Source organism: Mobula hypostoma, chromosome 9 (genome assembly GCF_963921235.1).
Source record: "Mobula hypostoma chromosome 9, sMobHyp1.1, whole genome shotgun sequence".
Classification (NCBI taxonomy): Eukaryota; Metazoa; Chordata; class Chondrichthyes; order Myliobatiformes; family Myliobatidae; genus Mobula; species Mobula hypostoma.
The window spans coordinates 122,279,102-122,302,115 of record NC_086105.1 but is presented as its reverse complement, the minus strand read 5'-3'; the positions used below and the strand labels follow the sequence as shown (position 1 = coordinate 122,302,115).

Genomic DNA, 23,014 nt, shown 5'->3' with positions numbered 1-23,014 from the left:
CTTGCAGGGAAACCACATTCTTGACCTGGTGCAGTAGTGAAGCTGTTGTATAAGGAGTTTCAACAATAAAGTAAGGCCAAACACTTACTCTTTTTCTCCTCATATGCCTATTACCTCCCTCTGGTGCCCCTTCTCCTTCCCTTTCTCCCATGATCCACTCTCCTTTCCAATCAGGTTCCTCCTTCTTCAGCTATCACCTCCCAGCTTCTCACTTCATCCCCCTGGCCTCCACCCCCCCACCTACCTTCCCCTATCACCTCTCTGCTTATACTCCATCCCATCCTTCCACCTTCTTATTCTGGTATCTTCTCCCTTCCTTTCCAATGAGATTCCCCCTTCATTCTTCAAATGATAGTAAAGTCTATATGAAGCAGAGGAAGATTGCCTGGATTATGATCCTGCTCTGAAGAACTCATACAGCAATATCCTGGGCCAGGATGATTAATCTCCTTGAGAATCTTCATCTGTGTAGGAAAAACTCCAACAAATGGAGTTTATCTCAAAATTCAAATGTCTTTAAAAAGAGCTTCTTGAATGCCATAGTCAGTCAAATGCTGTCAAGAACACTCATCTGATCTTGGAAATTCAGCTCTTTTATCCAAGTTTGAACCAAGGCTTTAATGAAGTCTAGAAATATATGGTCCAAGCAAAGCCAAAAATTAAGTCATAGTATTTTCACGGTTGTACTTAAGCCAGAGGTATTTAAAATGTTCAGCACACTTTCCAGTGAGTATTATAATGGGCTTTGGTCTTATCAGCCATATTCAGCTGAACTGCAAAATACCAACTGATTATTCAAATATCAAAGAACAAAAGAGAATAGGTGAGTGGTGATGGGGCTGAAGAAATGGTTACTGAGTGTGGGCTGACATTATTATTGAGGCACTGCTACTGTTCTTGTCTACACATTAAGCAAGTTAACAGTTAAAAACTTATTAGTGACTCCAAGTGGTTTCTTTAAATATTGGAGCAAGAATCACAGTTGAGGAGACTGCAGTCAATAATGAAGATCTGAGAGGGATTCTCAAACAGACAGCCTCCAATAGTGTTGTCCAAACCAATACTGCATCATACATAATTCAGGAATCCTTTATGCACACAATTTAACACTGCTAGTTTGGTTGCATTGAGCAGCCACTTACTGCAAAAATGTGAGTGAAACAGGGCTGAATCCCTTTCCTGGGTTTTTTTTTTAGAATAATTGACTAGAAAAGACTAGTTTGGGAAATTATTATACAAGTTTACTTTTAATTAATTAAGAACTCAAATTCTGATGCTCATATACAGGTTGATGTCATAAACTATTTGGACTGAATATTTATCTACTGCAAAATACTCATTAATTCCATTATTGATTTTGCTTTCTTTTCATTACAATGACATACTGTCATTTTTATGCAGGCTACAAAATTTGTAATAAATCATAAACTACATTAAATTAGGCTGCATTTATGCTTTATGATTAATGTCCAGATAAAATATTCATGTTGAGAAACTAAACTAGCCTAGCTTTAATTGTAAAAGCAAATATGGAAAAGAAATCTATGCCAAACTGAATCAGATCGAACTACAGTTAAATAGATTTGGGTTGGACAAGGCAAAGAACTGAACTCAATACTGTAATACAACAAAGTACTCCTTACTGTACAGGAAAACAACCCTGAAGGAGAGCAACATATTCTTCCAAAATGAATTAACTATACAATACTTTATGTTTTGAAACAAACCTGCACTGATACCTTTAGTCTAAGTCAAACTTCTTTGAGTTGGTGGCGTGCTTATCTATAAAAAATGTTTTTGTTTTAGCATGATCAGGAGAAGCTTGGAAGCCCAGGCCAATTCCTCGATTTTGACGAAGGTTCAATGCTTTATCAAATTCCCTTTGCAGAATACTATTATGTTTTTTTTCTTCTTGCTTGTTAAATGCCATGTTTGGTTTTCCATAAACATGTCCAGTTGATTGAGTTTGATTAGAAGATTTAAGGCCACCCATAAGTCTCAAGAATTTATTTTTCTGATCCACACTTTCAAACGTGGCTGTGTCCCATTGGGTACCGGTGCACTACAGTAGGGGAAAAAATATTAAAAGGTGAGAATCCTGCATTATTCCAAATATATACAGCACTGAGCAAAAGTCTTAGACAAGTGTAAAAAAATCTGTAAAGCTAAGATGCTTTCAAAGTAATGATACAGAAAGTTTTTAAATATTAAAAATTTACTTTAAAGAGCAGTAAATAGCAAAAAACTAAATCAAATCAATATTTGCTGTGACCGCCCTTTGCTTGTTTTACAAGAAAATCTGCTGGTAAGTTTTTTCAAGCATCTCAGAGAACCTGCCCTAGTTTTCTGCACACTCTGGCTGTCTCGATTCTGTCTCTATGTAATCCCAGACAATGATGTTGAGATCAGGGCTCTGTGGAAGCCAGACCATCTGTTGCAGAACTTCTTGATCTTCTTTTAGTTGAAGATAGTTCTTTATGACCTTGGTCATGTGATTGGCGTCATTGTCCTGCTGCAGAAAGAAGTTGCACCGATCAGATGCCTCTGTGATGGCATTGCGCAATGGATGAAAATATGCTTGTATTTCTCAGCATTGAGGATTCAATTAATTCTGACCGGATCACCAACCCCATATGCAGAATTGCAGCCCCAAGCCTGCAGGGAACCTTCATCATGCTTCATTGTTAGCTGCAGGCACTTGTCCATGTGGCACTCTCCAGCTCTTCTATGAACAAAATGCCTCTTGCTTGAGCCAAAATTTCAAATTTTGTCGTCAGTCCAGAACACTTGCAGCCATGGTTCAGCGCTCCAGTCTTTGTATTTTTGTGCATAGATGAGTCTCTTGGCTTTGTTTCCACTTTAGAGGAATGGCTTTTTGCCAGCAACTCTTCCATGAAGACCACTTCTGACAAGACTTCTTTGGACAGTGAGTTCCAGTTGTTCCTGTGAGTTCACACTTAACAGAAGTACAGGACGCCTTCTGATTTAGAAAGGACGTCAGTTTGATGAAGGACGTCAGTTTGATGTATCTCTCATCTGCTGCACTCGGTTTCTGTGGCCGCCCACTGTGTTTTTTGGCCCTCAATCTTGCCCATTACTTTGTGCTTCTTCAGAAGAGTGTGGGCAGCACACTTTGAAACTCCTGTCTGCCGCAAAATTTCTGCTTGGGAGAGACCTTTCTGATGCAGGATGACCACCTTGTGTCTTGTTGCAATGCTCACTCTCGCCATGGTGTAAGAACTGATGATTTGAAGGTTAAAGTGCCACATCTGCCACACCCTCAGCTTTTAGTTTGGTTGTTCTTCACCCAGTTTGATTCCTTCTTCACCCATTTCTGTTCCAGTTAATCAGTTTAGTTCATTCAGGTCATTATGTCATTGATCATTAGCATCCGTTTGTTATCTTTGTTTAATCATGCACTGGATAAATAGACACAAAGAAATCAAGTTTTTAATTTTAATCAGGACTGATGAAGGGTCTCGGCCCAAAACATCAACTGTTTACTCTTTTTCATAAATGCTGCCAGGCCTTCTCTGTTCCTACAGCATTTAGTATGTGTTGCTTGGAATTCCAGCATCTGCAGATTTTCTCTTGTTGGGATTGGACTACTACTTAATACTTACTTTCTTTAACGAAATACAAGAAAATCTCTAAGATTTAATTTTTTGGAGAATGAATGTTTGGACATCTAAAATGAGCTCTTTTCTACTGACACACTAATGCAGAAGACAAAAAATAAACATCTAAAACAAAAGTAAAAAAAAATTAGGGTGCCTAACTAATACTTTTGCACCATACTGTAAATCTATTCTATTAGGCTTATGGTATCTTCACCAATTTAATGTTCAAAACTAGAAACAGACAAAATATAATGGATTTGATCTATGGTATGGCCACTGCCAAGTGGCAGTAGTTCATTGGGCAAAGAGGCACAAGCATCTAGTAGCTTGAGTTTCTAATGCATAATTCCAAGCAGATGTGACTATGTAGCAAGGACAACTTCAGGCAGCCACCAACAGGATAAATGCAGGAGAGTTGTCATGGAATGAGCTTGCTGTGGCAAAGGCCCAGGTTATCTTTGCTGGAACAGAACTTAAAATTTAAGTGGATTTTTGGGTCTCCTATGCTCTACTATCAATGAAGTTTTATCTATAATGCAGATTCCAACTGGTTCCACTCCAAAAGTGTAAAAATCCTTCACACATTGGCAGCTTTAGTAAGCAGGAACTGATTCTATTACCTACTGCTGTGGGGTATAAAAATAAAAGTAATAGCAAAGACTAGGCCACGTTGGCCCATACTGATTGCTCCACTCTCTAATGAGATTATGGCTGAATGACTTGTTTGCACACAAACCACAGATCCTTGGATTTTTGATAACTAAAATGCAATCATTCTTAGTCTTGAACATACTCAGTGAATGAGCCTCCACACATCTCTTCCAAACAAATCTCTTCCTCCTGCATGGAGAAATTTATTGTCAATGCTATCCTGAATTGCTAAAACCTTATTTTTAAACAGTGACCCCCGTTTCTTGAAATGTCAGCCAGAGAAATATCATCCACACCAATGTAATTTTAAAAAGTGTCTCTGCTCACAGAACAGCTGGATAAACCATAGCAGTTATGCAATTCCACAGTTCTGCAGTTCAAATTCAAGGTTCGAATTAGCAGGTGTGAACCAGAGAAATCATACTGTACTTGTTATCTGACATGTTTGACTTTTAAATGCCTTGTCAATACAGGATACTTAGAGATGCACAATAAATGCTGGAATTACCTCAGTGAACCCATGTCCCATTAAATAATAAAACCTCTTCTTATTAAAATGTATATTGAGCCAAAGACAAAAGAGCATAATGAGTATCTATTTCTTCGTTGGTGGAATACAAAAACTATTATATTAATAAATGTAAAATGAATATCATACGAAAGTAGAATAAATTTGATGCTCCATGTAATTTTTCTACTGGTCTAGTTCTTTGCACATTCAACAGCTTCCACATTTTTCCTTTTCTTCTACTGCAAACTGTCAAACTGTCCTCTTAAAACTCCCCCTCTGTAATTACTCCACCTTTACCTCTATCGATATTATATATCAGGTGTTGAGGAAACACAAATAGTTTGAGCATTCTATTTTCTCCTGATGAAAATTTATTTTTGGTTGAAATTCTGTGATCAAAGTGAAAAAAATTTAGCTGACGCTGACATAAACACATATTTTAGACTTCTCAGGTCAAAATTTGTCTTTGGCTGCCAGTGCTAAATGGATGCTAAAGTATTAGCCAAATATCAGGAAGGGAATATATGGGTGGCAGACCCACTAGTTTCTAGTTATCACCAATAACTGGATTCAGCATTTCCATATCAAGACAGTTAATGATAAAGCTGATCTGCATTAATGCAATTCAAAATTATGACTGAACCAATGTTACAACCTACCATTTCCTATAGTACCCATGCTATCTCCTGGATTTAAAATTTAAAATTTGCACTGAATGGGCTTGTTGATGATCCCATGCCAAATCAAGAAATAGGATCATTTGGCCAAGATAATTCCATTGACTTTTAATAGTAAGTAGCAAGTATGTGACAAATGTATTATTGTGAAGTTGATTTAATAACCACAAACTGAATTATGGTTTATAATTATAAATTTCACTAAAAGGTGTGCTTACTTTAAAAATGTAGTTTGAATATATTAACAATATGAAAACCATTTCTTCATTCAGTAAGCAGTTATCATAAAATATTAAATCTGTAGCCAATTAAAGCATCAAAAAATTTAATGTGTACCTACTTTTTTTTCCCAAATCTTATAACAGCAAGTAGGGCAAAACTCAAAATTATTGCAAGCTAACAACTAAATTTGTTAACTTTTGATTGGGAGGCATTTTGCTGTAACTATCAAACACTGCAGAATCTTTCAAAACTGAGGAATCAGAGGGGAGTTCAAAATATTGTCCAATTGTTAACCTGAAGTTCGTTTTCACAACTAACTGTTAACTTCCTGCATTAATCCCTATGCTAGAGGTTTCTTTTAGCAATTCATAAAATAATCTGTAAATTGGTAAATTACTTACTAATGGTTTAGTTTCAAAAGAAGCTCTTGGTTCAGGAGTATCTGTTTTACCAGATTCTCGATCAATTTCTTCCTGCAAAGCCTTCCGTCTAGCCTAAAATAAAAAATATAAAATGAATAAAATGTTCCATTTCACATTTGCAAATTATGCAAAGAAGAATGTAAGCATGGTTTTAGAAGGGTGATAACCTAGACTTCAATCTGTATTTTGATGTTAACGTTGCATTCAATGTTTTAAAGAATACTAACTTCAAAGATAAATATTGCCACTCAAGTCGTGCGGCAAGAAGAACATTTTAGGGGGTGGGAAGTAAGGATTCTATCTTGGGTCTCATTTTGTAAATGCAGTGACAGCCAATTGACCTCTGCTTCAATAACTTGTAAAATTTTGGGATCGGGAGTATAATCATATTGGGCACTTAATGCGTATGACCAGGGACAAGTTTCTAGCTGAATGTACGCAGAGATGCTACTGAGAAATGTTGAAATAGTTTTGGAGTTAGAAAATAAAATTCATATTATGGTTCTCAAGTAAAGGAATCATATTACCAGTTCCAAGGTATTGGAGATGATCTAATTAGAGAATGTGACCAAATTACGCAATCCTCCTTTAGAAGACGTCCATAAAGCAAACTCTTGGTTCACAGACAATCTTGGGTTAACTATGCCCAGATGCTGTTTCTGTGGCACTTCCTTTCTCTTCCTCAATCCAAAAGTAAACTATGAATAACACCCTTTATAAATGATTAACTCATTATTAAAAATACATTCAAAGCTCTGTAGGATATCACATTCAGGAACCTTGACAGAATATTCCCAATGATTGACAGGATGGACGTCCTACTTTTTTCATATTATTGAACAACAACATATTGAAGTGAAAACAAACAATGGTTAAAGGAGCAGCCAGGTACCTAGCCAAACTTCTCCTAAATGTTGCAAATGAACCTGCTTCCAGTACTTCTGCTGGCAGCTCGTTCCACATACACACCACCTCGTAAGTGAAGTTACCCCTCAGGTTGCCCTTAAATATTTCATCCTTCACCTTTAACCTATGACCTCTAGCTGTAGTAACACCTAACTTCAGTGGAAAAAACCTGCATCTCTATCAAGTCTCCCCTTATTCTCCTACGTTCTATTACATAAATGCAATTTCCTTTTCATTCTACCATCAATTCTTATTTTCCTCTCTTCTTCTGAAAAGAAGCAATAAGTGCTTCTTGGTGGCAATACTTCCCACCCTGCTGTTCTATTTATAAGGCTTGCCAACTCATTTCAAGGAAGTACACAATCTTCCTCATAATCTAATCTAATCTTGGATGGCCATCACTGTGATGATTTCAATCTGGAAAAATAACAGTATATTTCTAAAATACACTGTTACACATTTAACAGTTCTTTTCCTTGTATGGTAATTTATACATTAAATTCATATATAGTATTTTGAAGCTTTATCCAATGAGTAATTAGGCCAAACATTCAAGAAGACCTCAATTTTGATGCCCTGTGTGCATATGATTTCCGTCTAAAGTATCCAAAATGCTACTATTGGCTTCATTTGGCCTCATTTAAAGAAAAGAACCAACTAAGGTTCTGAGTCCAAATTGCTACCCAATGACTTCTGTTAAGAGTGTTTCATCAAAGATAAACTGGATTATAGTTAACATTGATGATATAGCCAGTTATAACTTCTCATTTTAAAACAAGCAGTTGGAGGAAAACTGCAGCTAAATTGGCAATAAAATACCTGCAACTGAAGTCAAATATTAGATACCTATAAACGGAAAATGTTGGAAATTCTCAGCAGGTCAGGCTGCATCTATGGAGCAAGAAACAAAAGTTAAAAGTTTCAGGTCAATGACCTCAGTTCTGACAAAAGGTCGTCAATCTAAAACATTAACTGTTGTTGTTTCCACATGTTGCCTGATCTACTGAGACTGATGCTCAGCCAAAATACTTTGACTTTCAAATATAATACTTTGTTGACTGGAAACCATAATTAGAAGCCCATCTTCTGCGTATAACTTTTCTCCTATTAATAAAATATCAATTTTCCTTTGTTTATTGCCATCCATCGGGTTTATATAGAACGACTGAAAATGAATCATAGGCCTATACAGTCATGCTGTTGCCTATGTAGCCTGTTCTGCCTGTTTCCTACAATGAACAGATGTTCAATGCATTTGTGTACCTTGTCTATTGTCACTTCAAATAAACTTCCTTTTCTTTCAGATATAATCTGCAAATCATCACTGTCGCACTGCTCTGTTTTTACCTGAAATAACAAAATTCAGCAACATTTCACTTTATCACACATCCATATACAAAAAGGTACAAATAAAAATAATTTTATGTAAAAGAAAACACAAATTACTGTTAAGCTGCTTTCAAACAGAACTGCTGCTTGAGAAGGTCATGGCTTCATGGCAAAACAAATTCCTTTAAATACTTTACAGTTTAAGCAACATGAAAATTAATTTGCGTTACTTTAAAAGCTTGGGTCCCAGGTGGGGCGTCTTTCTTTCCCTTTTTAATTTTCTTTTTATTTTTTATAGATTCCTTAGGAACATCTAATGCTGCTTCCTGCTTGTCCTCTTTTGTCCTCTTTGAAGGGGAGTGTTGGGATTTGCAAATATTACTAGTTTTGTCACATTTATTTATTTCTTTATCATTTTTTTCAATTTCTTCTCCTTCAGCAGTAATGGATCTTTTCCTTTTCTTCTTTTTAGACTTTGTACTACATTCAGTGACATTTTCAATTTCTTCCAAATTTTTCCTCTCATTTTCCAGTGATGAATGTTCATTGTGTGACTCTTCAGGTTCCAATAGATGCCTTTTGGAATGTAGCTTTTCTTTCTTCTTCTTTTTTGTGAATTTTTTGTCTGTCTCATTGTTATGGTTGTCTACCATTTGATTATGTTTTTGCTTTCTTACATCTGCTTGGCTGAATTGGTCATACCCAGTTTCGAGTTCACCAGAATGTTTGTCTTTTTTTTGTTTCTTTGGTGATTTTTCAGTTTCATGTGTTTCAATATTCTCCATATGAGATCGCTTCTTCTTTTTCTTCATACTTTTGGCATCAGCAACACAAGGTTCTTCTGTCATTTCATCTGCAGTACCATCTGATGTTTTGATACCTTTAGCTAAGCCTTCTTCCACATTGACATGTCTGACACCATCTTTGCTCACACTCTTAACATGTTTGGCTTCATTCTGAACTCTGCCTGCTTCATCCTCACATGTTTTTCTATTACTCTCTTCAGTAATGTTCTGTGGGTCAGAATCATCATCTGGTTTACACTTTTTTTTCTTTTTCTTTTTCTTTTTTAAACCACCATATACATCCTCCTGAACTTCTCCTTCTGGTGGATTCTCTTCCTTTGTCAATTTTTTTTCATTCTTGGATCCTTTATCTTCTTCTATAGTTCTCGCCCTTTTAGATTTGCTTTTCTTCTTCTTAACTGACTTCATATCACTGCACGCTTCAGGGTACGAAGCTAGTTCCGATTCATTTGCCTCACTTAGAAGAGTTTTCACTTTATGCTTTTTCTTTTTCTTCCCTTCAGATTTATGTTTCTCACTAAATTCTTTTCTCTGAGTGTCGGTAACAATTATTTCAATTTGTTTTTTATTCTTTACTGACTTTGATTGAGTAGCCTCAATGTCGCGTTTGTGCATTCTAAAAAAAAACAAAATACATTAATGTTCCAATTGGTTAACTTGATCATTTCAGACACATCATTCTCACATTCCAGATATTCAGTAGGCTGCTACAAATAGCTTTCAACAATTTCAGGATCACAAATATTTCATCTTCTGTGTTGAAGCAAATTCATTTTCTTTACATTTTTCAAAAAATATCTGACTTCATAATGAACTATTATTTTGGAATATGCTGGAGTTAGTATTAATTTCATTTGATTTAATCAAGACACCAGTATGTTAAAATTACTACATTTTGGTACTTAAATTACATTTTATTAAATACTTGCAATATTTTTCAAGGACATAAGAAGCATTTATTGGTGTCTTTCTTTCAGCATTATTAAAAGTATAAAGTGGCACAAAATTGTCAGGCAACATCTAATACATAGTTCAACAAATAAAGGAGCTGTGGGAGTAAACTCACAGAAACATTTGCAAATATTAGACAAGATGAGAAAGCAGGTAAAATGAACATAAATAAGAGCCACAAAAGAACATGAAAAAGTTATGAAAGCAGTTATAATCAATGGCTCAACCTCATTCATACATGCAGTTTAAGTCGACTGCATTTCAAAGCCTTGGAAGGGTTTCAGAAGAGTTACCAGAATGAACATTACAGCACAGCTCAGGTGATTTGGCCCATGATGTTGTACTAACCTTTTAACCTATTCCAAAATCAACCTAACCCTTCCCTCCCACATAGCCCTCCAATTTTATATCATTTATGTACCTTATCTAAGAGTCTCTTAAATGTCTTTAATATCTCTGGCTCTACACCACCTGTGGCAGCACATTCCACACACTTATCTCACTCTGTGCAAAATAAAAACTAAACTCCGATATCCTCTCTATACATTCCTTTAATCACCGTAAAATTATGCCCCCTCAAATTAGCCACCTCTGCCCTAGGAAAAGTCTTTGGCTGTCCACTCAATCTATGACTCCTAACATCTTGTATACTTCTATTAAGTCGCCTATGATCCTCTGCTCCAAAGAGAAAAGCTGTAGCTCGCTCAACCTGTCCACTTAAGACATACTCTCCTATCCAGGCAGCACTTTGTAAATCTCTGTATTCTCTCTAAAGTTTACACATCCTTCTCTTGGCAGACCACACTTGGAATACTGAATGCAATATTCCAAGTGTAGTCTAAATGGGGTTTTATCGAGCTGCAACATTATATTGCAGCCATCAGTTAAATGAGCAAACTGGATTTGTTTTTCTTAATCTCAAGTTGGCCAGGACAAAATAAATAGCCTTTCTCTAAGCAGAAAATAGGGATAAGCATTCTGTTATGCTGGATTTTTGAGAAAAGAAAGGTAATTTCATACTAAATAAAAGCTAAACCAATTCACATCAGCTCTTCTGAGTGATTATAAGAGATTTCCAGAGACAGTGAACGAGCTGGACTAGTATCAAAGTAACACACACAAAATGCTAGAGATCTTAGCAGGACAGGCAGTATCTATGGAAAAGGTACAAAGTCGACGTTCTGTGCCGAGACCCTTCTTCAGGACTGAGAAGGAAGGTGGGGGGAGATGCCTGAATAAAAAGATGGGGGAGGGGAAAGTGGCTAGCTGGGAGGTGATAGGTGAAGCCAAGTGGGTGGGAAACTTCAAGAGCTGAAGAAAAAGGAATCTTATGGAAGAGGAGAGTGGACAGTAGAAGGAAGGAGGAGAGGACCCGGGGGAAGTAATAGGCAAGTGAGAAAAAGTGAAAGGTTAGAGTGGGGAATAGACGAAGGAGGGAGGGGCATCTGCTCACTAGGAGAAATCAATACTCTATCAACAGGTTGGAGGGTACCCAGAGGGAATATAAAGTGTTGCTCCTCCACCCTGAGGGTGGCCTCATCTTGGCATAAAAGGAGGCCTTAGATCGACACATCAGAATGGTAATCGGAATTTAAATGTTTGGTCACCAGGAAGTCCCACTAGTGGCAGATGGTGCGGAGGAGCTCGACGAGCAGTCCCTCAATTTAGGACATGTCTCACCAATGAACAGGAGGCCTTATCGAGAGCACCGTACACAACAGATGACCCCAGCAGATTCACAGGTGAAGTGTTGCCTCATCTGGAAGGACCGGTTGGGGCCCTGAATGGATAAGTGAATCTAAATGTAAATTAACACAACAAGCTGCTGAAGTATAAAGGAGTCGATAGTTGTTAACTTAAAGATGAACATGTGAGAAAATTCCTTAATTTGATTTTGAGCTGGCCATTTGCCAAGTTTCTCAATGAAGAAATAAAAGTGGAGCAGATAATTGTAACCAAATTCTGATTCATTAGCAGAAATTTTGATTATTTATACACTAGCTTTTTTTTCATAGAATCATAGAACAGTACAGCACAGTACAGGCCCTTTGGCCCACATTGTTGTGCCGACCCTCAAACCCTGCCTCCCATATAACCCCCCCACCTTAAATTCCTCCATATCCCTGTCTAGTAGTCTCTTAAATTTCACTCGTGTATCTGCCTCCACCACTGACTCAGGCAGTGTATTCCATGCACCAACCACTCTCCGAGTAAAAAAACCTTCCTCTAATATCCTTGAACTTCCCACCCCTTACCTTAAAGCCATGTCCTCTTGTATTGAGCAGTGGTGCCCTGGGGAAGAGGTGCTGGCTATCCACTCTATCTATTCCTTTTAATATCTTGTACACCTCTATCATGTCTCCTCTCATCCTCCTTCTCTCCAAAGAGTAAAGCCCTAGCTCCTTTAATCTCTGATCATAATCCATACTCTCTAAACCAGGCAGCATCCTGGTAAATCTCCTCTGTACCCTTTCCAATGCTTCCATATCCTTCCTATAGTGAGGCGACCAGAACTGGACACAGTACTCCAAGTGTGGCCTAACCAGAGTTTTATAGAGCTGCATCATTACCTCGCGACTCTTAAACTCTATCCCTCGACTTATGAAAGCTAACACCCCATAAGCTTTCTTAACTACCCTATCTACCTGTGAGGCAACTTTCAGGGATCTGTGGACACGTACCCCTAGATCCCTCTGCTCCTCCACACTACAAAGTATCCTGCCATTTACTGTGTACTCAGCCTTGGAGTTTGTCCTCCCAAAGTGTACCACCTCACACTTCTCCGGGTTGAACTCCATCTGCCACTTCTCAGCCCACTTCTGCATCCTATCAATGTCTCTCTGTAATCTTCAACAATCCTCTACACTATCTACAACACCACCAACCTTTGTGTCGTCTGCAAACTTGCCAACCCACCCTTTTACCCCCACATCCAGGTCGTAAGTTTTCTGCAAAGAAAACTTTTTTAAAAATGCCAACGAATGTGAAACCTACCATCAGTATTCAGAAATGCATAGAGCAAAATCTGACAAACTAAAAGTTTGGAAACCAGTACAAGAGTGAAGTAATTATTATATTAAATAATATTAAGCATGAACAGAAAAGATATGCTATTAGAATCACCTCAAAGTTAAAGGAAAAAGACCCTGTAAAAATGTGCATTAAGTCACTATGAGGCTACCATTTATCAGCAGTGTTCATATTTATAAGTACCTACATACAAAACTATTCTCCTAATCACAGAAGGAACAGCACAAGAGTCCATCCAGACCTGCTGTCAGTCATCCAATTAATAACACTTTCCTACAGCCCTGAAAATTATTACCTCTATGGTGTTTATTCTCTGCTTTCTGAGTCATCACTGATTTGCAGCTTTATAAAACTGTGGTTAGGCCACATATGAAGTATTGCATTCAATTCTGGTCACATATTATATGATGGATGGGAGGTTTTGAATGGAGTGCAGAAGAGGATTACTGAGATGCTACCTGAATTAGAGAGCAAGTTCTGTAAGGAGGGTGAACAAACTTGTTTTGCATTCTCTGGAGAGGCTGAGGCTGGGTAGAGACCTAAAATAAGTTTATATGATAATGAGAGACAGATATAGAGAGCAGGTATCTTTATCCCAGAGTGAAATACATGGAGGGCATGCGTTTAAGGTGAGAAGGGCATTTTTTTCCTCTTCACAGTGAGTAATGGCTATCTGAATGCACTGCCAGGAATGGTATTGGAGGCAAATAAAATAGAGGCGTTTGGAGGTTTTTAGATAAGCATGTGAATGTGTAGAGAATTCAAGATTCAAGACTGAAGATTTGTTTCTTTATCATGTGTACATTGAAACATACAGTTCAGTGAAATGTGTTGTTTGCGTTAATAACCAACACACCAGGGGTGTGCTGGGGTCACCCACAAGTGCCACAACACAATCTGGCGCCGATATAGTATGCCCACAATGCTCAGTAGAACAACATAGGACACAACAAGCAACAAAACAGATGCAAAACAAGCTCCATTCCTCCCTCCCACCCACACCCTTACAGTGTTCTCTAACCCCAAGGCAGTCCGTATTCTTTGGCCTCGGCTTCTGGCCATCCTGGATTCAGTCGCAGGCACGCAGACATTGGGCCTTTGATTACCCCAGTGCAATCGCAGAGATTTCAACAGACTTTGATTTCCAGATTGCTGATCAATGGTCACCCTTGAACTCCACTGATGGCGCAATCTGAACACTAAGCCTTGAACTCTGGTCTCACCAATTCGCAAACCCAGAGGATCATCAGACCTTGTTCCTTCTGCCCATATGGAACTCCAACTCAAAACCCACTGACAATTCACATACTCTCTGGACCCACCAGCCTTTGTCCATGTTGGGCTGTTAGCCAGACATCCTGGCCCAGTCCAAGGGTATCCCGTATCTGCGTCACTCTCCTTCAAATGTGGAGCGAAGACTCAAGACTTAAGATTCTTGCATGTCCCTTAATTCCTCCACATCCCTGCCCCTAAAACTGTAACTTGGCCTCTAACTCCCCTCCCTGTCCGATAAGCTATCCCAACGAACCAAAAAAAAACTAAAAATCAATTAAATGATGGTCACAGCTTGACGCCATCTTGAGGACCTATAGAGGGATATGGACCTTGTGCAGTCAGGATTAGTTCAGTTAGATATTTAATTAGTTTGGCACAACAACAATGCGGGCTTGAGGACCTACTTTAGTGCTGTACTTTTCAAAGTTCTGCTCCAATTTCCCCAATTTTTTCATGCAGCATTTCAGAAAATTTCTGTTTACCCATTTCATTCTCATTGGAAACATTTTTTTCCAGATTTACTTTTGTCAAAACATATTATAGTTATTACAATTCTACCAATCACCCATTTGACCATTGTACTGGAAAGCAATCTCTCCAACTTTGATCTTTCAGTCCTGCAGCAATCTCTGCATCCTAATTGTACTGACGGCATTCTTTCTAAGGTGTGGTTCAAAGGCTTGGGCATACTACCATAACTAGATCCTGACCGGTAATTTATTGAAAGGTGTAGTATAAAATCCACATTTTCTATAAAGCTAAGCATTCCAAGTACTTTGTACAACCTGCCCTGTCAGCTGCAAAAAAAACCCACTGTACATAGCCGCCTTCGGTGACTGTTACCACTTTGTTTCCAGATAAGCTCAATGCCTTTTTGCTCACTTTGACCATAAAAATATGGAGGAACTGTCACCACCTCCCACAGTCCCCGATGATCCTATGATTTCAGTCTCTGAGGCGAATATGCGAACAGCCTTCAGGAGGGGGGACCCATGAGAAGTTTCCAGCCCAGACGCAATACCTGGCCACGTACTAAAGACCTGTGCTGATCAACTGGCTGGAGTGTTCACAGAGATCTTTAACCACTTCAGCAGTCTGAGGTACCCACCTGCTTCAATTATACCGACCGGTGCCCAAGAAGAACGTGGTGACCTGCCTCAAAGTCTATCGTCTAGTAAAAGTTACATCCAGTGATGAAGTGCTTTGAGAGACTGACGACAAAACATATCAACTCCTGCCTGAAAAGCAACTTAGACCCACTTCACTTTGCATACTGGAGCAACAGGCCCACAGCAGATGCCATCTCATTTGCCCTTCACTCAACCCTGGAATATCTGCTCAGCAAAGATGCATACACCAGGATGCTCTTGATCAACGACAGCTCAGCATTCAATACCATCACCCCTCAAAACTAAGCTTCTACATCTAGGGTCTCAATACCTCCTTGTGCAATTGGATCACCAATTTCCTCACTTGCAGACCCCAGTCAGTTCGGACTGGCAACATCTCCACCACAATCTCCATCAGCACAAGTGTACCACAATGCTGCGTGCTTAGCCCCTTGCTCCACTCGCTTTACACTTACGACTGTGTAGCAAAGCGTAACCCCAAAACCATATTCAAATTTGCTGACAACACCACTGTTGTAGGCCAAATCAAAGATAGGAGGGAGATGGAAAATCTGGTTGAGTGGTGCCATAACAACCTTTTACTCAATGTCATCAGACCAGGGAGCTGATTATTGACTTCAGAAGAAGGAAACCAAAGGTCCATGAGCCAGTCCTCATCAGAGGGTCAGAGGTGCAGAGTGGTGGCAACTTTAAATTCCTCAGTGTTATTTTTTGGAGAACCTGTAATGAGCCCAGCACACAAGTGCAATTATGAAGAAATCTCAGGGTCCTATATGGTGACATACATGTACTTTGATAATAAATTTACTTTGAACTTTGAAGATTTGGTATCTCACCAAACACTCTTACAAATTTCTAATTGGAGAGTATTTTGACTGGTTGCATCCTGGTATGGAGGCTCCAAACCAGGATAAATACAGGGCCCTGGTGGAGGACTTTGTCAAATGGTGGAAGCTGAATCAACTGCAGCTCAGCATTAGTAAGATAAAGGAGATGGTGATAGACTTTAGGAAGACCAAGCCTGCCTGCTCCCTGTTACTATTGATGGTGAAAATGTGGATGTGGTAAGGACCTACAAGCACCTAGATGACAGAGTTGAGTGGAGCACCAACACAGAGGCTGTGTACAAGAAGGGCCAATCACCTCTATTTCCTGAGGAGACTGAGGTTCTTTGGAGGATGCAGGCCTCTCCTTCACATATTCTACTAGTCTGTTGTCGCTAGTACAATCTTCTCTGCAGTGGTATGCTGGGGCAATGGCATCAACATGTGTGTTCCCACCAGCTGAATAAACCAATTAGAAAGGCTGGCTCTGTTATAGGGGTCAAATTGGATACACTGGAGGATGTGTAGAACAAAGGATCCTACAGCAAATCCAGACAGTTCTGGACAACATTTCTCACCCTCTGCATGCCACCTTAGCTGAACAGAGGAGCACTTTTAGCAATAGACTTAGACAACTGCGCTGCTCCAAAGAGCACGATGAGGTCATTCTTACCCTCGGCCATAGGCTCTATAATGTCAACTTTTAGCTGGGGAAGTGATGATCCCCTTCCTGTTACACTGCTTGAGATAAATTATTTTTTAATTCTTTTTGCTTCTCTTCGAATACGTATTTATGTATCTGTGCACTCACAATGCTACTTTGACATTGTAATTTCCTTTGGGATCAATAAAGTAACAATCAATGCACAGGATCAAAACAGGCTGCAGAAGGTTGCAGATTCAGCCAGCTCTATCACGGGCACAATCTTCCCCACCATCGAATGTATCTTTAAGAGGCGAGACCTCAAGATGGTGGCGTCCATCACTAAGGACCCTCACCATCCAAAATGTGCCCTCATCTTGTTACCACTATCAAGGTGGAGGTACAGGAGCCTGATGATCCACAGCCAACAATTCAGAAACAGCTTCTTCCACTCTGCAATCATATTTCTAAAGAGTCCATGAACTAATGAACATTGTCCTCACCATTCCTTTTGACTGTTGTTCTATTTATTTTGTAATTTATAATAATTTTAATTCTTGCACTGTCCCACTGCCATAAAACAACGAACTTCACAAAGATTCAGGCTTCTACCACCTTCCTTTCCAGTCCTGATGAAAGGTCTTGGCCTGAGACATCAACTGTTATTCTTTATCTACCACCACATCAGCCTCCGAATCCAACACATTATCCTTCGCAACTTCCGCCATCTCTAAAGACATGCTACCACTAAACGTATCTTTACCACCCCCCCACCTCCGCTTTCCACAGACATCACTTCATCCGTGATTCCCTTGTCCATTTGTCCCTCCCTACTAACCTCCCTCACAGCACTTATCCCTGCAAGCGGCCTAAGTACTACACCTGCCCATACAAATTCTCCTTCACCTCCATTCAGGGCCCCAAACAGTCCTTCCAGTTGAGGCAACACTTCACCTGCAAATCTGCTGGGGTCAACTATTGTGTCCAGTGCTCCCAATGCAGCCTCCTCTACATTGGTGAGACCAATGGTAAATTAGGGGGCTGCCTTGTCGAGCACCTCCACACCATCCACTATAAGCGGTACTTTCCAGTGGCCAACCATTTTAATTCTGATTCTCATTCCCATTCCGACATGTCGATTCATGGGCTCCTCCTGTGTCAAGATGAGACCACACTCAGATTGGAGGGTACAACACCTTAACTCCATCTTCTTCAATTTCTTCTTCCAGTGAACAAATCCAAACACCCCCTCCCCGCCAACCACATTCCCCACTCTGACCTTTTACTTTTTCCCACTTGCTATTACTTCCCTGTGGGTCCCCTCCTCCTTCCCTTTCTTCTATCCTCTCCTATCAGATTCATTCTTCTCTAGCCCTTGACCTTTCCCCCCATCTGGCTTCACCTATCACCTTCTAGCCAGCCTCTTTTCCCTTGCCCCACCTTTTAATTCAGGCATCTCCACCCTTCCCTCTCTGTCCTGATGAAGGGCCTCAGCTCGAAATGTCGACTGCTTACTCTTTTCCATACATGCTGCCTGACCTACTGAGTTCCTCCAGCATTTTGTGTGTTTTTACTTGGATTTTCAGCAACTGCAGATCTTCTTCTCTTTGTGATCAACTGTTATTCCCCTCCACAGATGCTGACTGACTTGGTCAGTTCCTCCAGTATTTTATGTGCGTAAGATTTGAAAACATAGACAGAATCTCTTGTATTTAAAATTCCATGTCATGTAAGAAAGTGATAATTAACCTGATTCTGAAGAAACAGGGAAGCTAGCCATTAGAAAGTATTATAAAGAACATTTCTATGAATTATAAATTATGTTGAAAGTGAAATGTCAATGCACAGTGGAGAGTATTCTAAGCAGTTGGGTCGCATCTAGGCTGGTACGGAAGCACTAAGGCCCAGGAACAGAAAGGGCTACAGAAGGTAGTGGATACAGTCCAGCCAATCATGGGCAAAGCCTTCCTCAGCATTGAGTTCACTTACATGGACTTCTGCACAAGAAAGCAGTATCCATCATCCAGCACCACCCAGGACATGCCCTCCATCGTCAGTAGGATTAGGAACAGTTTTTACCCTGCAACCATCAAGGTCCTGAGAAGGTGAAATAAGTTCTGATCTAGAGATTCACTGTTAAGAACACCTTACAACTCATATTCTCGGTATTATATTTATTTGATTCACTGTTAAGAACACCTTACAACTCATTCTTGGTATTATTTTAATTTGCAGAGTTTGTCTTCTTTTGCACATCAACATTGTTTTTTGTAAAATTCTATTGTTTTTTCCCTGAGAATTGCAAGAAAATTAATCTCATGCTAATACACGGTATACAAGTTGCAAGAACAAGTTGATGAACCTGGTTTTCTGCATTAATTACTCTGATCTTCATCTAAGTCACAATATTAGGCAAACACATCTGCCTTAACAAATAACACACAAACAATTGTACTTCTCATCAATACTGAGTACACCATTTAAAAATAATCACAGTCTAGGTTCAAAAAAGTATGTGAATCTCTGGGGTAATGCCATCTACAAAAACTATTGGGAGTCAGGTGTTCCAATAAATGAGATGAGATTGGATGTGTGGATTATAGCGGTGCCCTGCCCTATAAAAATAAAAGACACACAAAGTTAGGTTACTGACAGAGCCTACTCTTCTCAAGAAAGATCAGCTTATATGCAGCATGTCTCAATCAAAACAACTTTCAGAGGAGCTTAGAAGAATTGTAGATATGCGAATCTGGAAAAGGCTACAAAAGCATTTCTAAAGACCTGAGTGTTCATCAGTCCACAGTAAGAGAAATTGTTTACAAATTGAGGAAATTCAATACTATTGCTACTCTCCCTTGGAGTGGGTGTCCTGCAAAGATCACATCAAGATCACAATGTGCAATGCTAAAGGAAGTGAAAAAGAACCCAAAGGTACCAGCAAAAGACCTGAAGAAATCCCAAGAACTTGCTCAAGTTCTGTTCATGAGTCCACTATAAGTAAAACACTGAACAAGAATGGTCATCAAAGGACACCATGGAGGAAACCACTGCTCTCCAAAAAAAATTTGCTGCATGTCTCAAATTTACAGAAGACCACCTGGATGCTCTACAAAGCTTCTAGGACAATGTTCTGTGGAGAGATGACACAAAAGTTTAATTTTTGGCAGAAATGCACACCACTTTGTTTCGAGGAAAAGGCACACTGCACACCAACACCAAAACTTCATCCCAAATGTGAAGCATGGTGGAAGGAGCATCATGGTTTGGGGCTGCTTTGCTGCCTCAGGGCCTGGATAATTTGCAATCATTGAGAGATCAATTAATTCAAAATTGTATCGAGACATTTTAAAAGAGAGTGTCAAGGAAGCGGTCCATCACCTGAAGCTTAACAGAAGTTGGATGATGCAACAAGACAATCATCCAAAACACAAGAGTAAATCAACAACAGAATGGATTAAAAAGAAAAAAATTCATGCTTTGGAATGGCCAAGTCAGAGCCCAGACCTTAATCCAATTGAGATACTGTGGCATGTCCTGAAGAGGGCTGTTCATTTAAGGTATCCCAGAAATTTTGATGAACTGATGCAGTTTTCTATGGAGGAATGGTCTAAAATTCCTCCTCGCCATTGTGCAAGTCTGATCAGCAGCTACAGGAAATGTCTGGTGGAGGTTATTCCTGCTAAAGGATGTTCTAGCAGTTATTAAATACAACAGCTCATAATTTTTCCAGACAGGACTGTGAATGATTAAACAATGTGTTCAATAAAGACATGAAAAGTACAATTGTTTATGTGTTGTGAGATTACGCAGATTGTGTTAGTCTATTATTGTGACTTGGATGAAGATTAGACCACACTTTTTGAGTAATTAATACAGAAAACCACGTAACTGCAAAGGGTTCACAACTTTTTCTTGCACCTGTATGTACTTTGATAATAAATTTACTCTGAACTTTTTAAGCTGTCACACTCCAAATCATAAATGTGCCGAATGATTGTTGGTTTTGTTCAAGAATAAGGATCAGGAATTATTCAACATGTTAGAATGTTGAATTGTGGTGGGCCAAGTGATACTGTGACTGCCCAACTAGAAGGAGAGCCAATAAGAAAAAAAAGTTAAGGGGACATATACCCAAATTGTGTTCTCAATGTCAGGCTTAGACCTGCCCAGACCATTCTGCTTAAGTTATTGCAGAAACAGGCCTCGGAAGTGCTGCTAAGTTCTGCTTCTGCAAATGTGGGTCATGGATGGCAAAGGCTATTCCAGTGTGAAAGGGAATCCAAGTAGCCCGTTGTGTCCTAGTTATTGCACATCATAGGGCAGCACCGATCTCTACTTTGTCATATTCTTCTGTAGCCTGGACTACCTACAAGAAAGATACACCAATAACTCTGAAAAATTCATTGAAAGAATAAGTAAACCAATGTCAGCATCATTCCTAGGCCAACATCCCCATAATTGAAGCCCCAATTACACTTAATCATTTGACAAGACATGACTAAAATCAGATTCAATAGAACAGAGAAGATAGGCATCTATAGCATATCACAGTGCCTACGGTCCACAACGTTGTGCCAACCATGTAATCTACTCTAGAAAATGCCTACAGATTCCCTACTGCATAGCCCTCTATATATTTTTCTACACTCCACGTATTTATTAAAGAGATAGTGCCTCTTTCACCATCGCAGGCACTGCATTCCACGCACCCACCACCCTCTGTTTGAAAAACTTACCCGACATCCTCTCTATACCTACTTCCAAGCACCTTAAAACTATACTCTACTCTAACACCTTCCATGGGAATAGATTACTAGGTGGACAGAAGAAAATATTCAAGGATTCAAGATTCAAAGCCAACTTGGAAAAAATACAGCAACTAAATTGGCATTGAGAATTCATTGCCTCTGACATGAAGAACGGGCATTTATGAAGATACTAGGAACCTCAAGTCCTTGCAATGAAATAAAAAACAAAAACCAAGGGTAAACAGCAAAAAGGAGTGTTACCATCTCAAAATTATTCATTTAACCTGTCATGCATCTTCTGTCCCATTTGTGCGGGGAGTCTGGCCTTATCAGTCACTTCAATACTCACAAAACTGGAGCAGAAGAAAAGTAATCCTTGATCCCGAGGGATCATCCAAGAAAAAGACATACATAGAGGACCTCAAAGAAGAACGTTACAGCCTCTTCAACCAAGCTGCAGGTTCTGATTTTTTAAAATGGAAATTGTATCATGTAGGACATCAATCATGTACAATATGATCCAATTTCTCAGCCAGTGTTTGACTACCTGTTAAAGTCGCTGTGGCATGGAACCGTATGCTATTTTCTAGTTTCTAGATGTCAGTGGCATCATTCATAAAATCAGCTGCAATACAGAAATAGGAGTGTACACAACATTATGAACTTAATGTAAATTCCAAAAGCAGCTTTAAGTTTCCAATGGTGAGGTGTATATGAACTGCAATTATGCAAATTATTATATTCATAAAATAAACCAAATATTGAAGATATTTTAATTTTCAATTAAACATATCGAATTACATTGAACATTTTACCTGTACCTTTGAATCAGGGCCAAATTCTTTAGAAATGCATCCATTTAATCTTATTTCACTGCTTTGTTGTAAAAATCACTCTATGTGGAATGGGGCAAAGCAATCATTGTAGTAAAAAAAATATTATTCTAAGCATTATAATTACAGGCCAGTGTGAAAAAATGAAATTTTAATACAATGCAGTTGATTCTTAAACTTGAGCCTGAAGCCATTCCTCTCTCAGTTCCAACTTTCCTGTATCTAATTGATAACAATTACTTTGCAGCTAGATAAATTAATCAGTTGTAAAATTTTCCCTGACACGGTGAACATTAAATAATTCTCACCTGTGTGGCAACAAGTGAGAGAAAACAAGCGCAGGCCTTGCTTTGAATCCCCACACACGTGTACGACAACGGTACCAGATAACCCGGTAATGAAAGCTCGTCCCTTCCACTCGCGCGCAGTGCCATGT

General features: G+C 39.1%; 1 protein-coding gene across 4 annotated transcripts; it reads right to left on the bottom strand.

Moving 5' to 3' along the window:
* Positions 1–233: 233 nt before the first annotated feature.
* Positions 234–22,988, bottom strand: LOC134352007 (lysine-rich nucleolar protein 1-like). 4 transcript variants are annotated; one of them, XM_063059037.1, is made up of 5 exons: positions 22,887–22,988; positions 8,569–9,760; positions 8,273–8,356; positions 6,083–6,175; positions 234–2,062 (listed from the first exon to the last, which is right to left on the bottom strand). In XM_063059037.1, the coding sequence occupies exons 2-5, from the start codon at positions 9,757–9,759 to the stop codon at positions 1,742–1,744; spliced, it is 1,689 nt and encodes a 562-aa protein (XP_062915107.1). In that variant the 5' UTR covers position 9,760; positions 22,887–22,988; the 3' UTR covers positions 234–1,741. The 4 variants fall into 4 exon arrangements, with proteins under 4 accessions (XP_062915107.1, XP_062915104.1, XP_062915105.1 ...); XM_063059034.1 differs by lacking the exon at positions 22,887–22,988 and adding an exon at positions 18,987–19,063; XM_063059035.1 differs by lacking the exon at positions 22,887–22,988 and adding an exon at positions 10,323–10,342.
* Positions 22,989–23,014: the final 26 nt, after the last annotated feature.

What these genes read in the sequence shown, in the direction of transcription:
- LOC134352007 (XM_063059034.1), bottom strand. Translation starts at nt 19,048, where the DNA reads ATGGAGGGCATGTCCTGGGTGGTGCTGGATGATGGATACTGCTTTCTT. An exon ending in TTTCTTGTGCAGAAGTCCAT is followed by an intron (nt 9,761 to 18,986) that starts GTAAGTGAACTC and finishes GTTTTTTTTTAG; the next exon opens with AATGCACAAACGCGACATTG. An exon ending in CTGGGACCCAAGCTTTTAAA is followed by an intron (nt 8,357 to 8,568) that starts GTAACGCAAATT and finishes TTGTTATTTCAG; the next exon opens with GTAAAAACAGAGCAGTGCGA.